The sequence below is a fragment of the Branchiostoma floridae genome, chromosome 8 (assembly GCF_000003815.2).
Source record: "Branchiostoma floridae strain S238N-H82 chromosome 8, Bfl_VNyyK, whole genome shotgun sequence".
Classification (NCBI taxonomy): domain Eukaryota; kingdom Metazoa; phylum Chordata; class Leptocardii; order Amphioxiformes; family Branchiostomatidae; genus Branchiostoma; species Branchiostoma floridae.
In genome coordinates, this window is record NC_049986.1 from 15,008,056 (window position 1) to 15,024,232 (window position 16,177).

The following is a 16,177-nucleotide window of genomic DNA, read 5'->3' on the forward strand; positions in this document are numbered from 1 at the left end:
GATAAATTTGTCCTAAGACCACAACCCCTTTCCTCAGATTACACACAAAAGACAAATAAAATAATCAAACAATTAAGAGATACAGTAGAAAATTTGAAATCGTATATATTACCATCATATTACGGTTCGTACCAATTTACGCACACGATGCTTCAAATTTACGGCTAAGTTTGTGTGTCGTGTGTGGTCTTGGATCTTCGTTTCAGTGAATGTCTCCAGCTCAAAGAAGCTGTCGTCAGCTTCAGGCTCCAGTAGTTTCTTATATTCCCCTGGTTCCTTCCAACTCTGGTGCTCCGTTTCATTTTATTGACTTTCCTGGGAAACGTCTGTACCGTTTCAACAGGTAGCTTCTCCCGATCAGGCTTATTTACTCGGAGCCAGGGCATATTTCGAGCCGGTACCAGGACAGAGCTGGAGACACTTGTTCTGTGGAAGCCGGTAGGAACTAGGAACACCTCATCCTGCACCGTGGTACCCAACCGTCCGTCAACAACCCTCACCAAGTGCCCGAACGGGACGGTGTCGCCAGTGTAAAGACAAAAGGAAGAACGTTGCCCAAGACGAAGATTTTTACTGCTTATTAAGGTGAGGTGAGCTCTAAACAGCAACTACCTTAAATCTACCATCTCAAGAAAAGGGGGAGGGGGGCACACAGAAACTCTAGCTATGCTAGAACTCTACCTTTGACTTGTGAGTCATACGTTGAACAGTGCATATATTCACGTAGACAGGAAAACAAGTGGGTGCGGAAGCTTTGCTGCCATTAATTGTTGTTTGTTTTCCAAACACCTGCAGTAGACCAGCTAGCAGAAGCATCAACAACTGTAAAGTAGGGCAACCAAGGTTTTGTGTAACCATGGAAAGTATATACTAGTACATGTATAGCTATGGCTGAGGCGATAGTTGTAATATGATTATAAAGGCCTATCCTTCAAGGAAGTTACTCTTTTCAGACATCACAAGTTTCAAACTTGGTGCTAGTAGCTGGTTGTAGGAAAATGTTCTAAGACAACTCAACTCCCATTTTCATGCAAAACGTATCCTGGCCATTTGTAGAGTAATGAGGTCAGGATGAGGTGCAAATTGGGCCTTAAGAATATGTTTAGTAGTCATAATTTGGTAGTTCATCAGAACAACTAAAAATATCAGAGGAGTAAATGTTATGTCAAACAAACCTCAGCTTTTGAATACTATCAAACTGTCCAACATTACAAAAACTATGACCAATGCACACTGAAGGTCTTTCCTGCTTTAGATTATATTTTTTACTAGCCAACCACTTAGGAGATAATTGATTGCAGTCTAAAGACTTCCTCCCCAGTTTTTGTGTAAAAAATGAAGTGTCCTGCAGCAACTCAGTCAATTTGTTGTCATTTTATGCCTTTTCAAATCATCATCAATCATGACATCCACTTTAATCAATTAAGGATGCATCACTCAGTATCCTATTCATATCAGCTAGAGTTGATGTAGCATCATTTCTGTATTTGTATCAGTTGGGCTGACATAACTGACTATGAAATGTGTTAGACACACTAGTAACAGCATATATCATTGTTACACAAGGATGATATTGATTGAAGGAAATGAACTGTGATATCTACAGTATGAGTGTTTAACTTTAGGAGTGAATGCTGATACCCCCGTGTAATTCTGAAGAATACTGTCAGTGTCCTAACTCAGGATGTCTCCAGATCCGCTCAGTCCAAGGACAAACAAGGACACCAATGTGACAAAGCACTTCCCAATAAGTTACTTGACAGAAGATATTGAATGAAGTCTTGAATTATTAATGAAACAATTGTCTTGCTAAGTCACTAGACACTCTAGCACTACTGCCACATATATCACCACATTGCATAGCAAGGAAGTCAAGTAGATACATGTACATGAGTAAAGACTTTTCAAGCTTCAGCGCTTTTTATAATGTTTACACATCAAACAATTTTGTAACTTTGTGCAAGCATTACACATTGATTACACTGGGGCAAGATAATGGGCCTGTCAGCCATTTTAGTTATTGCCATGGCAACAGCAAGGCAATGGCTCCAAAGGTAAATTGGCCTATTGTAAGTTTTACAGCTGTGTTTCTTATTCATCAATTCCCATAAATCATCATATCTTTGTGTCAAAGAAACAATCTTCAGTGCTGAGGCTCACAAAACAAGTTTTCGACCAAGCTGAAAAAGTGTGGCAATTAAAATTATTGCCATAGCGACGGTTTTAATGTTTATAAGTTTTACAGATTGTTGTTGTTGATGGGTTTTAATAGTCGTATTCCATTCGTTTGGCGATCGATGTTCATAGAGAATTGCTGTCAAAGGGGGTCCCTTGTGAGTGAAGGGTGAACTAATGTAAATGCTCCTCATCGATTTTACAAATCAGGGCCTCATTTTACATGAATGATATCAGTTGATCATCCTCTCTAGCTAAATAACAATATGCTAAAAAAAGGGTTTTTGCCATTATCGATATAGATATATATATAGATATATAGATAGATAAAAATATTTTTCTACTGAATTAATTGTGTTTGTCATGAATTATGCAAATAAGGCTCTCATTTGCATAAACTATATAACTTGATCATCTCCAACAAATTGACATGCGCAATATATGTTAAGAAAGGAGACTTTTGTCGCCGTTTCTGCTAATTTATGCAAATTAGGGCCTAATTTATGCAAATTAGGGCCTAATTTGCATAGTTAATGTTAAACGATGTTCACTTGTACATAACTTCCAAATGCTACAAGTAAGAAGTTCCCGTCATTTATCAAAATGACATTATAGCATTTTCTCATTAATTATGCAAATTATGCATTTATTTATCAATATTCTCCTCTTTCTCAGTTACAAAGGTCACATGTTGTAATGGTCCTTTAATTGAGCTGAGCATGTTTCCCAATTTATTATGCAAATTAGCTTCCACTCTGCATAATTCTTCATAATTAATATGTAATTATATTAAGCATCACGTAACCTATCCACATACCAAAAACCATAACAATCCGTCAACCCCTTCTTTAGTTATTCCCTTTAGAAGTCTGACACCTGAGTCTAAACCTGTCTTGCAGTTCCAAAATAAGCCGCTAGGGGGCCCAAACCTATACCACTTACTTACAGCATCAAGAGCTGTCTACCACTTAAGATTCATAGCCGCAGCATGTCCAGAACTCGAGATATCAAACCAAGAAGTTCCGCTGCAGTACCGTAACAGGCCACTAGAAGGCCAAAAATCTTATCGCTTCCAGGTCTCAACAAGACCTACCCACGAACCGAATATCAATACAATTCATCCAGGCGTTCTTGAGCTATGGTGGTCTTCTACAACCGGCACACACATACAAACGCTACCCAAAATATAACTTTCTTGGCGAAGGTAACCATCACATCGCTATCTCACAACCCCCACATGTTTTAAGCTCAAACAATGCTTGTTTCACACATCAGTTTGTACTTTTGAAAACAGAAAGATATTAAGGGTGAAGAAGGCCACCAAACTTTCCAAACTGCTGGACACCGTAAACCACGAACGAACCCGGAAGTGATTTCCACGACTCACAGGTCATTTTCCGAGAAACATATCTCCACAATCTTTTACCCCCTGTTTCAAATGTTTACATTTCCATGACCACCATACTACATACTACAATTCGGGTACGTCTGAAGTCCTAGGCTTTTCTCAATTTTGCATGGCTATCAATCAAAAATTGCCTTGCGCGAATACGGAAAACACTGCTGAGCACGTACGTGCCCTGGGCGACTGGAAAGCTTACCCGTGGAGGTAATGGTACAGTCCGGCATGATGCAACTACGCATGCGCGGACTTTTGACATTCCTGACATTCCTATACAGTTTTTAGAATACTTTGGAAACGGTTCCACACTATACTATTAAGCTCGCCCATCAGGCGTCGCTAAAATTTTCCCGTGGTCTTTTTTGTGACGACTGTTATGAATGGTTCAGCAGACATGTATACAGTTGGGTCAATTACTTATAAAAACAATTATCAGTACCACCTCCTGGTGTGCACAGTAGGTGTCCTCATGAAATCCTGCCCTCACCAACCTGTTTTGTAAGTTAAAGCTGGAGATGTGTATATTTTTTACAGAAGATTGCCAGTTGACCCATATATTGGGAATGGTAAGCTATGAGATGTCATATATACCTTTGTACCAAGCCTGTATGTATTTACTATAAATCTATATTTCCTGCAAGTATGTTCTCTTTTACATGCAATTCTAATTTCAGATACAGAGTCAAATTGTATCATGGGATGCAACTAACGTACATATTTGCCTCCACCAGGTGTTCTTTCATGTGTAACATTATCCTGTAGCTAATGACTTGTAGAGAAAAATGTGTTGACTGGATTAGACAGGCTGCATGCAAGATATACTAGTACTCACACAGGTGGTTTTGTGTCAACTGCTTTAGCTCTATAGTAGCCCCATAAAGTATTGTTCTGAAAGTTTAGAGTCACACAAAGCATTTGCACCTATTGTCCTTTCAATTCTTTTTTATATGCGACCGTCTCATACATGTACTGAGTTTAGAGTCTAAACTAAGTACATAGATAAGACGTTCGCATATAAAAGAGAATTGAAAGGAAAATAGGTCAAAATTATTTTCATTTCAAAGCTTTTCTGAATCTGAACATCAACTGGTAGATCTATACATCGTTCAGTGCAGTACACCATGCTTCAAAGGTACATACTATAGCTAGTCGTGGCAGCATGTTTTGCTCACTGCAAGGTATGGAAGTTTGCTTTTACTTAGTCTGATTGTTACAGATCTAAATCAGTAAATGCAACATTCTATGTTGTCATATATCAAAACATTACATAGATATACTTTTATTTGTTGCCTGGAGTTTCAGCACAAAATACCTTTTCACCTTTATGCAAATTGACTCTTTCTGTTCAGGAAATAAGATTAAGATATTTCAGGTACAGAACATGTTCGGACAGGTCAAGAAAGACCTGTAGGCAAGGAAGTGGTAGGAGCAGAATTTCCTGTTCAGTGAGTGGAGAAGCGACAACTCCATGAGCTCATTGTATTCTTAACTAAATTGTTGGTACATGTAATATTATGATGTTGATAGAGGACCGGGTGTGTGTCACTGTGCATGTGTGCACATAGCTAAAAGACTGGGATTATTTGAGTAAAATTTTTGGCAAATCACAGGCCCTTCATATCCTTTGTAATTATGGAAAAATGATCTGTGCACACCTAAGCACTAGGTACAACATACCAGGTTGTATCTGCATCATTTTCTCATTGAAAGGTGGACTGTTCCAGTCACAGCAAATCTTCTTTGGTCAGTTAGGCATAAAAAGTATTGAAAATAGTTGCTAGTTAGAGATAATCATAATAATAATGGCACCAATTTTCCTAATGATGAGGGAAAAGTTTATTTTTTTAATGATGCCAACAACTTAGCAATCAGACCATGTACTAGTAGTTGTACAAATGTAGCTAGGACTAGGAGGTAGCTGAATTGACAAAAATTTTGATTTTTGTGTCACAAAACTTAAAATGTGTTTGGACTATTGTCATATGGGCAAAATATTTGCCAGTGCTACAAAAATCCCATTATGTACTAGTAGTAGTAGTACACACAATAACAGGAGAGCAGACAACATTGTTTTCCTGTACTTAAAGTGTTTCCATCTCCGTAGACTGTTACAATTGTTAGCTGAGAGGTCAAGCACCTCATGTTAATCCCCTGGAGAATGTGCTCCATGCAGCTGGCTGTGTTGAGAGGTGACCTCCGCATAGTTCCGCAACAAAAGCTTGTTATTTTGTGGGGTAGAAAACAGAAAGGAAGCTTGCAGAGACTGGCAATACCGTAGGGTTCTTTTGACATTGTCAATGACATGTTTTGAATTTTTATGCAGTGTTAATCATTGATGAGATTATGAGTAGTGATCATCATCATCATCATCACTAATTCCCATAGCTTATGAGTAGTGATATACTAGTAATAAAGTGCATTTGTCATCTCAGTAATAGAACTTGTTGCTTTACAACTTTACATGTTGAGCATCGTAAAACCTATATACTGTATCAGACTGTGTCTATTTTGGATTATTTCTATGAAAATCATGCAAGAGCTAAATTTTGTGACAGAGGCAGGTATCATCTTTAAAAAAGATATGAATGATGTACACAGTTAAACAAGACAGTTGAATATGGGGCTTTCAAGCACTGTGCCCTTGAAATTTGGAAAATGACTTCCAAAATTCAGGATGACCAATTTTACATACGACACGTCACTTGAGCCACTAACAATTAGATAGTACACTGGATGAGCAAAAACATATCAATAGGTAAATGTGTGTACAACAACGCTATTGTACATACAAAACTGAGCTATCAAAAGTCCTAGCCTAAGCTACAACGACACACAATAATGTAAATCCCCGTGACTGATATTGATTGGTTGGTTCCACTTGTGAACATGTACAAAACCTTTCTCATTGAGCGGGGCTGGCTTGGTGTCGCACTGCTCGTGTTGCCATGGCAACAGCAGGATAAAGTCGTCTTGTACATGGTCCAAGTCAACGCTTTGAAAGAGAAACCTGTTACTGTTAGTGTTCCGGACAGGTTTCAGATGTACTGAAGCCTCAATTACCTTCAATGAAAGTGGGTGTACTAACTAGTAGTACTAGTAGGGCATGTGTAAGATGTGGGATTACCATGGCCAGTATGGTTGTGAACAGAAGTTTGAAAAAAAAGAAAATTTTCAAAACTATATATTGTAATCCAAATATAATAATGTTTGAAAGTTATTTTATTACCAGTGTAATAGAAAGTATTTCTTTTAACACTAAACTAGTACTGTTTACTTGTTTGTGCTAGCCTCAGTAGAGGACTTGGCCATGGGTTGGGTCTTTCTTGGCACATGATATAATACATGTAACTGTTAACTATTTTCTATTGTACTGTACATGTATGTCAGTACATTTGTACACAGTTTCTTGTTATATAACTAAGCTGCTAAGAAGGCTAGGTGCTCTCTGAAAGTTTTTGATAAACCTACCCTACATTATCGCAGGTGTCCTGACTCAGGCACAACGGAGCACCCCACCCTATGGCAGCCATGGACGTAGACATGCCCATGTCCCCGGAAGTCACACAGACTTCGGACAGCGACCCTTACAACACGCTAAGGAACTTCACCATCGAGAAGAAGATCGGGCGGGGCCAGTTCAGCGTGGTGTACCGGGCACAGAACCTCGTCAACGGGAAGGATGTGGCACTCAAGAAAGTACAGGTGAGACCAGGGCTAAGTATCTAAACATGAACCAGATTTAGCTTGATATCTGCCAGGTTCAGGTACAGGTACCAGTACTAGTAGTATGTTATACGTAAGTACCAGTGCAGAGGTTCAGGTACAGGCACCAATACAGAGGATTAGGTATATGCACCAGTACAGTGGAACAGGTACAGGTGTAGACCTATACCTGTTACTTAACTATTCAACAAAGTAATGTTTGCACTTCGTCAGTGACAGAAACATTAATGACACAACTTGACAAAATATTTGTTCAAACAGAACAGAACTACAATGTAGCTATTGGTAGTGTCTTTTTGGTTTTTGTCTTTTCCAGTGCTAAATTTATGTATAATGTTAGTGTAGTTTTTATAATAATAATGCTACTTTGATCTGGCATTTTGGGCTATGGGTTGAGATTAAGGGATAATGCACAGTCAGGGCTTTGAAAGAATGAAAAGAACTCCACAAGTAACTAAGGTCGAAACAAATTTAAAGATGAGAGAAACTTTTCAGTTTTATTCGCATTGTGCATTTCTACCACTAGTACCGTATTGACTCGATGTGTAGGGTTATGGTTGACTTGGTTGTTGCTAGGCAGAAACAATCTTTTCATGAGTCTAGCTCCTGCATGGCCGTTTGACACACATCACGAACGTGCACACCAGAGTCAGTGCACGTGCACTCAGTCCCTGGATCTGTCAGTTCGGTGCTCCTGGCGTCTGAATCTGATAATCTGAAAATAGTCTGTTCCTTTCATGTGGAAATTTAGAGGAAAGCTGGATTTATCACATTTTGTCTATCCTTTCACAAATAGATTCCTCTTTGTTTATGCCTTGGGGTAAAACTTACAGGAGGAAGCAGTGGTGCAAAATGATGCATCAGATGTTTCCTCAAAATGCTGTCTGAAACATGTCTACTCTGCTGTCTGAAACATTCTTGCTAACAATTCAGTTAGAGTAATTTGCGATGAGAAAGAAGTGTTATCATCACAAAGATCATCAAAGACAAAATTGGCATTACACATTGTCTGTGCCAGCCCAAGGAGTGAGGATGTTGAATTATGTTACTAGGTATTGGTTTATCAGTCTGTACAGTATCTATTTCTTATTTGAAGAAAATAGATTCCAATGTGTTTTAGAGTAAGCTTAAGAGTTAACTAGCTGCATGATACCAAAATCTGTTGTAACCTTCTACCTGTGATTTTTCATGTATTAGTAATTATTAAGAATGTGTGTATTATCTACTGTTTTCTTTAATATCTTGAGTGTTTCTCACATGTACATATTAGATGATAGTGATCATGCTATAGTGGATATGCACAACATATATGTAAATATTCCCTCCTTGTGTTTTGGCAGATATTTGAGATGATGGACGCCAAGGCAAGACAAGACTGTATCAAGGAAATAGACCTGCTTAAGGTATGGCCTCCAAAGTCTTTACACTTACAGTCTCAAAAGACTATAATTATACATCAATTTGTTGTACATTGTATCTAGACTTGGTATTATTGACCTCATACTGTAGTTACATAACACAGCTACTGTAAATTCATTGAAATTCACGGACACCTAATTTTGTGCCATATGAAAATCAGTGTATAGAATAGTTTGTGGTACGTCTGAGGTCGTGTTTGTAGCATTAGTGGCAACACAGTGGAAGAGCTGATGTCTGTACATGGTTGTGATGATTTGTCACAGAGAAATGATGGCAACAATGGCATATTTTTAAGATTTAGGGTATGATCTGCATTCTAGCTCACATATTCATTAATTGTCACCTACAAAGGTTACACAACAATAAGACAAGGTGACTGAAGGGTATCTACCTTAAGTAACCTCCATAGATCCTACATTCATCTTTTAGACATTCCTTTGTGAACTGTTGATTAGGGAGAGTCTGGCTCTGTCGTAGTTAAAGTAGTAGTAGCTTCAATTAAAAAAAATTGCTTTGAATCAAAAACATCCAAATATGTCCTGTTGATTAAAATGCTTTGTATCTTTATTTCTTAAGACATCGTTTGCATATTTGTACCTTTAACTACCTTTTCAACTAGACTTTTTTCTCTTTTTCCTGTATCCCTGTCTTCTTTCTTTCTTCCTTCTTTAAGTCTTGTAGCTGTCCCTACCAGTAGCTGGCCCAGGTAATTTCACAGGTTCTCTTTCTCTGCCTTTTCTTTCCCTTCCATATGCATGTCATCTGTTTCTTGGAAGTGTTTATTCCATGTAACTTGATTTGCACTAAAATATTAATTTTTGTGTGTGCGGAATACAGTCATAAATATTTGATTACTCTGCAAGTCATTTCATGTATGGCTGGGAAACACTTTGAAATGATGGAATGATATGCAAAAATCTTTTGACATTTTGATGGACAACCTTAAAATTTACACATTCGTACGTGTATGTTCATGACATCTGCAACTTCCAGTATGCAGTACTCTGTTGTTCGAATACCCTTATCATCTCTTTACTTTCCTCTGCTTTCTGCTACTTGATGTGAATTGCAACAGCACAATACGCAATGTGGAGACCCTGGACAGCTCTTTTGTACACATAACTGGTGCTAGTTTTTGGCAATCCCCCATGGACGGTGCTTTTTATCCTACCTTTTACCTACCCCTCCCTAGTACAATGCTAAACTTTGTTCCAACACAAAAGTACACACAAATCAATTTTTCAACGACCACTGTCACCTTCTTCAGGATGAATACTGATGACCAATGACTATACTATACTATGATTACTACCAACACAGATGAGCTTCCATGGTAACTGTTATGAACCCACTGTGAACCATGTGATCACTCCTACTCAAACCCCCTATTTTAGAAGTAGACTAGTCCTGTTACCTCATTCTGGTGCTAGAATCCTGGAGGAAAGATTATAAACTATGTAGCTCTTCAAAATGTCCAGTGTGCGGCCAGTTCTTAACAATTCAACAAGTAAGAACTTAACAGTAACTCCTTCCTGTGTTGTTTTCGCAGCAACTGAACCACCCTAACGTGATCCAGTACTACGCCTCCTTCATCGAGGACAATGAGCTGAACATTGTACTGGAGCTGGCTGATGCTGGGGACCTCTCACGGATGATCAAGGTAAACGTGTGCTAGGGTTTTTGTGTTGGGTGGAATGTTCCCATGTAGTTTCCAGTGGTCATCTAGGTTCAGAGGATTTGAAAATGTTGAAACACTACGTGCTTCATTAACGAAATGCCTGTGGGGTCATTCCTGGAGCTTTTATTGTGTGCTGAGAAATGAAAAACAAGAAAGTGAAACAGGAACAAATCTGGCATGCTTTTATTGAAAATACACATCTAAGATATGAATGAAGACATCACTTATGCAGAAAATATACCTATATAATACATCATTTCCTTCCGATTTTGATGGAAAAGTTCATTTCCTGCTTTCTTCTTCTCGATTGCAGCACTTCAAGAAGCAGAAGCGCCTGATCCCAGAGAGGACAATCTGGAAGTACTTTGTGCAGCTGTGCAGCGCGCTGGAACACATGCACTCACGCAGGGTCATGCACAGAGGTCAGGCAATACCCCTTTAGCTAGCTGGTAGAATATAGATAACATGCTAGCATGTAATGCAGTACCAGCCTCTACCAGTCTTCACAGGTCACTAGTTGGCAAGCTGTACTCCTCGGCCAGTCCTTTAGCATGTTATCTGACAGCGTCTATTTGGCCAATTTCTACTATTTTTTTAGCAACTTTTGGAGCCTGGTAGAGCCTACTGTAACACCTGATCTGTTTAGTGTGGAGAGTTAAGATGAGACAAGAAAACTCACAGCTATTTCCAAAACAATCAGCCCCTACCCTATGGCCTTCTGTAATCTTTACCAGCTTGGTTTACGATAGGAAAGCAATGGTTCAGTGACACAACCGCAAGGAGATTTACCTAGGTTTCAATAACTTCTTTGCAAGAAATACAACATGGGTGTTTTGTTTGCAGACATCAAGCCAGCAAACGTGTTCATCACAGCGACAGGAGTGGTAAAGCTGGGAGACCTGGGGCTGGGCAGGTTCTTCAGCTCCAAAACTACTGCTGCTCACTCACTAGGTGGGTACACAGGGGCAACAGAGGCTTCTAGGATAGAGTTTTCTATTATATGACCAGTATTGTCTAACCTGCTGACATTTTTATGTCTGTCAGATGCCTTTTTTGTATATAGCGGCAAGAAATAACACTTGTCAGAAGTTCTAAAACTACTGCTGCTCACTATCTAGGTGGGAACACAGGGACATCAGGGGGTTCTAGAATAGAGGTTTCTTTTATTTGACTAGTATTGTCATAGCTGCTGACATTTTGATTACTGTCAGATAACTTCCTTGTACATGTATATAGCAGTGAGAAACTGTGATATTGTAAATGCAGAAATGTTCGCGGTGGTTTAATGTTCGCAGTTTTTGCGGTGGCCACATCACCGCGAATTTAAAACCACTGCGAACATTTTTCCGTAACAGTAAGAGACTATAGTGCACGGTGCTACCGCAAAATTAAAACCACCGCGAAAAGTCTCTTTTCCGACTACTGTGAAATTAAATCCCCGCAAACTTAAATGCATTTACAGTAGTTGCTCACAGTCAGCTATTTAGGATGTGTATTGTGAAATGTGTACTGTGAAAATTGTATAAGTGACCACGTCGGTAAGATAAGTATTTAATTTTAATTTGTTTTTTATTTGATGAAAAAACAAATGGTCACCATGGTAGTTTTAAATTTGTTGCAAACTGGTATTTTATAGAATGTACATCCGTGGATACAAAGTGTCGTCTGTCTTCATGCTGATACACATGTACATGTACATGTACATGACTACTACTATGAAACATCATGTGCTCTCGATCTCCAAATGTTAACATAATGTACCACAATGTGTTCCCCCTCAGTTGGTACTCCCTACTACATGTCACCTGAGAGGATACATGAGAACGGATACAACTTCAAGTCGGATATCTGGTCTCTGGGCTGCTTATTGTACGAGGTGAGTTTGTTTATTCGTTTTTACGTTCATTTCTTTGTTTATCTTGGTACAGAAAGCCAGTTCACCGTGCCTGTAAACATGATAACCAGATAGGTCCTAAACCACTTAAAGTCACCTTTTCTTACAATTTTGTTTCAGCAAAACCAGTTTTGTTTTAACCTTCGGTCCATGGGTGCTACCATCTAGTTCTTTCTTGCTGTAGCTATAAAATTAGATAAAACATGACATAAAGCAGAATTATAGGATTGCCTTCATCTTAGTGCTGCTTCCAAACTTCGCAACTCGTGCCAAATGGTAACCTCAGCAGAGGCAGGGTTAAAATGTTACCAATATTGTTCCAGATGGCCGCTCTGCAGAGCCCGTTCTACGGAGACAAGATGAACCTGTACTCCCTGTGTAAGAAGATCGAGCAGTGTGACTACCCGCCCCTCCCATCTGAGCACTACTCGGACGAGGTTAGTGCACAGTCTGGTATTCTTCTCTATGTTGTGCAATACCTAAGGGTGATAGAGCTGCACTGAACACACACTCTGCTATCTAAAGCTGTAACTGGCCCCTCCCCTAGTGGACGCCGGCTGGATGTTGGATGGGCTACTATAAGCCAGATTTAGTCAGACTAGAGCTCCACCTTTCTTATCTTTTAAGAGAACTGTTAGGCAATCTAAGCAACTAATCATTTTCTGTACATTACTGCTTTCGACTGCTTTGTGTACTTTCTATTTCCTCTTTCTATAACCTAGAAGTGTTGTATAGATGTACTACAGGTGTTTTGTGAGTCCCTTTGATGTTATGTCAGTGAGGTGTGTTATGATTAGATGTACAAGGATCTTTAAAAAGTAATGCCATTGGTTTTATTAGGAGCTCATTTTTTATCTAATGAGATGAAATTTGACTCAAGGCAAAGGGATATATCTAATCTTATGAATGAGATATCTAAATTGTTGTTCAAATTTTTATGACAGTTGATAAGTTGTTGTTAAGTCCCTTTAATGTTATGGCAGTGAGTTGTGTTGTTATGATTAGACATATTTGGTACATTGTCTCAGAAAAGCAAAGTGAAAGGTAAATCTCATGCTGTAGCTACTATCCAGGTGCTAACAGGTGCTCTGTGTTTCAGCTGCGGCACCTGGTGAACATCTGCATCAACCCTGACCCGGACAAGCGGCCGGACATCAACTACGTGCACGAGGTTGCGCGGACCATGCACTCTGCCAACATCCAGGCCCAACAACAACAGCAATAAGGGGCAGACTCCGGGACCTGTCCTCTGTACTGTAGTTTGCTCACATTTCACACTTTTGCTGATAATCCTAGATCGATGTACTTATACACTGGGCTAGTGAGAAGGATTCAAAGTTGACTGTGCATGTTTTTTCTCCACAGTGTTAGTACAGGACTAGAAAATGTGGACCTTTTCTGGACTACAGGCACCAGTTTTTCAATAAACCGTAAAGTTTTAGAACAAAAGTGTCCAGCTATAAAGAGAGAAGGCTGTGGAGCCTTTTATAACAGCTTTGCTGAAACAAAAGCTTTTTTGGCTGAAAATACAACTGCTTTTTTTAAAAAAAGGAAGAAATTCCTTATGTAGAATCTGAGTGCCTCAGAAATGCTTAGCAGAGTGCCTTCTCAACTTTACACTGATTGACATGATGCTTGAGCTTTCAAAAGTACAAGAGTGGAATCTCAGTGACCCTCAGTGTAAAACTTCTCGGCATTTTGCCTAGAACCCACCAACATTCTTTTGCCTAGAACCCACCAACAATTTGAGCCACAATTCTTTTACGACTTTTTAATAGACCACTTCCAGTGTTGTATAGAAAAGGTGTCACATCACTCAACAAGATGGCATGTAAGGGGCATTCCTCTTTCTATTGTTGGAGATGGATAGTAGAAAAAAACTGAGGGACTTTGACTTAAAATAAAGGAGAAAGATTTGGAATCTTGGGATGATCCTAATATAAGAAAGAACATTTTTAAAGATACAGGATGTATACAGGCTCTTCTCAGACATCTCACTGTTTGTGTGAATGACAAACTGCATTGTAGAATTCCAGCTGATGACGAAACATTTGCTGTGAAAAAATTTTGAATAGGACAAAAGATACCAAATTGTGTGTCAGCAAAAACATTTGCTGTCACAGCATATTGTCATCTGTAAAACCTGATCTCAACTTAGGAAAGTGATGCTAAAAAGGAAAGAAAAAAAAAACTCAGGATGATGGAAAAAAACCTTCTTCATTTTCACAAACTTGGAATGATTTTTTGGTATGTATACATTATATACATATCCACAAAATACTTAGTACACACAAAGTTGCAGCCATTATGTTACACAGCAAGGCTCCGCCTTCGAGGCGGTGCCAAAATATAGTACCTCTGCACTTCTCCAGTTGATCCAATTGTAAGATTGCTGCTAGAACACTTGAAGAGTGATGGGCCAAGGGTCCATACAAAATGGATTTGAAGCTGTAGTGTTATTATAGCTTATACTGGCTATCTAAAACTGTACATATTACGAGCACTAAAGGAATATTTTGAAAGAAGTCCTTGATTTTAAGACTGTAAATTTTCTGGTGATCAGATAGAGACTACAGAAATGAGTGAAATATTATTGTATGTATATCTTGAACTGTGACTTAATAATTTAAGATTTCCTACTTGAAATGTAACAAGATGAGTGTTTAGATAGAAACTGTCTCTCTGTGTGCAATTATACACTATTGGATACTGCATGTATCTGTAATTGTTTTAGTTTATTTTGGGTGTATTTTTTTGTTTTGAGGAGGGTAAATACATATTGATAGCTTCCGTAGTGAGCTGTTTTGGTCTTCAGTAGAATATGTTGTGTGGAACTTCATTCTGCTTGTGTGACTTTCATCGTGATGAACATTCTCTTGTGTCTGTGTTTTCAGCACAATTTGACACCCACAAGCTTTATCCCAACAGTGTTGATTACTTCAGTCTGCCTGCAAACGTTGTTTCTTTAATTGGGAAAAATGTCAAACAGCATTTCTTATATAATGAAGCATAATTGGCACCTCATTACAATGTATGTAGCTTTGGTATATGGTAAGCAACTTTTTGAGTATGGGGTAGTTTTGGAATTTTTCTAATTCCAAGGGAAGATATACAATGTACCAATGTGACTAGAAATTGTGTCTATCTAGTCAACAGTCTGTACACAATGTCACTAAGCAGAGATGGGGTACATGTGTGTACATGTATGGGGTACAAATACCACAGCTGTGTAGCTATAATGGCATCACACAAAGCCTCAGCTCACAGCATATTGCGTACAGAACTAGGTCATACCATTAGGTGTAAATGAAACATTCAGTTTGTTGTCATTTTATGTCACTTGCCAGGTCACATAAGTCTTACCTGTAATGTACTTTTTTGCTGTACAGGCCAGTGATGTAACAAATTCACTCTAGTACATTCATATAAAATCTGAGTGTTTTATGTAAGGACATTCATTTTGTTAAGTAGACAATTGCAAGACATAAATGTTGCAAGAAACCACTTTTGTCACATAAACTGGCAAGTTGATACAAGTAGGATTTTATTTTCTGTGTGCTGCCTCGTTTTGTCCACCATATAGCGTCCTTTAGGAAGTCTTGGAGTCACAAGTTTGTTTTTGGCTGTGAAACGTGTTGATGTATTTGGTAATGATGTGTGTACAGCGCTTTGCAATATGTGTGAAGTACCCGCAGGTGTGGGTACAATAAAGCTTGGAAATTGATTTTAGTGGGATGTGTCTTTTTACTGATGTTCCCTATTTTATTTTTAAAGGCTGGGCCAATAGCCCAATGTTTGCCTTGCATTGGGCTTCACTCTCATGAGAAAGAGTTACTATCTTGTGCTTCCGTAGCATCTGCTTGGAGATTACCATGCTCACACAATA

General features: G+C 38.8%; 1 protein-coding gene across 1 annotated transcript; it reads left to right on the forward strand.

Moving 5' to 3' along the window:
* The first annotated feature begins 184 nt into the window (after positions 1-184).
* Positions 185-16,015, forward strand: LOC118421708 (serine/threonine-protein kinase Nek7-like). The gene is made up of 9 exons (XM_035829186.1): positions 185-585; positions 7,061-7,279; positions 8,641-8,703; positions 10,269-10,379; positions 10,711-10,819; positions 11,241-11,348; positions 12,179-12,273; positions 12,615-12,728; positions 13,391-16,015. Exons 2-9 carry the CDS (start codon positions 7,097-7,099, stop codon positions 13,514-13,516), a joined length of 909 nt encoding a protein of 302 aa, XP_035685079.1. The 5' UTR covers positions 185-585; positions 7,061-7,096; the 3' UTR covers positions 13,517-16,015.
* The last annotated feature ends 162 nt before the right edge of the window (positions 16,016-16,177 follow it).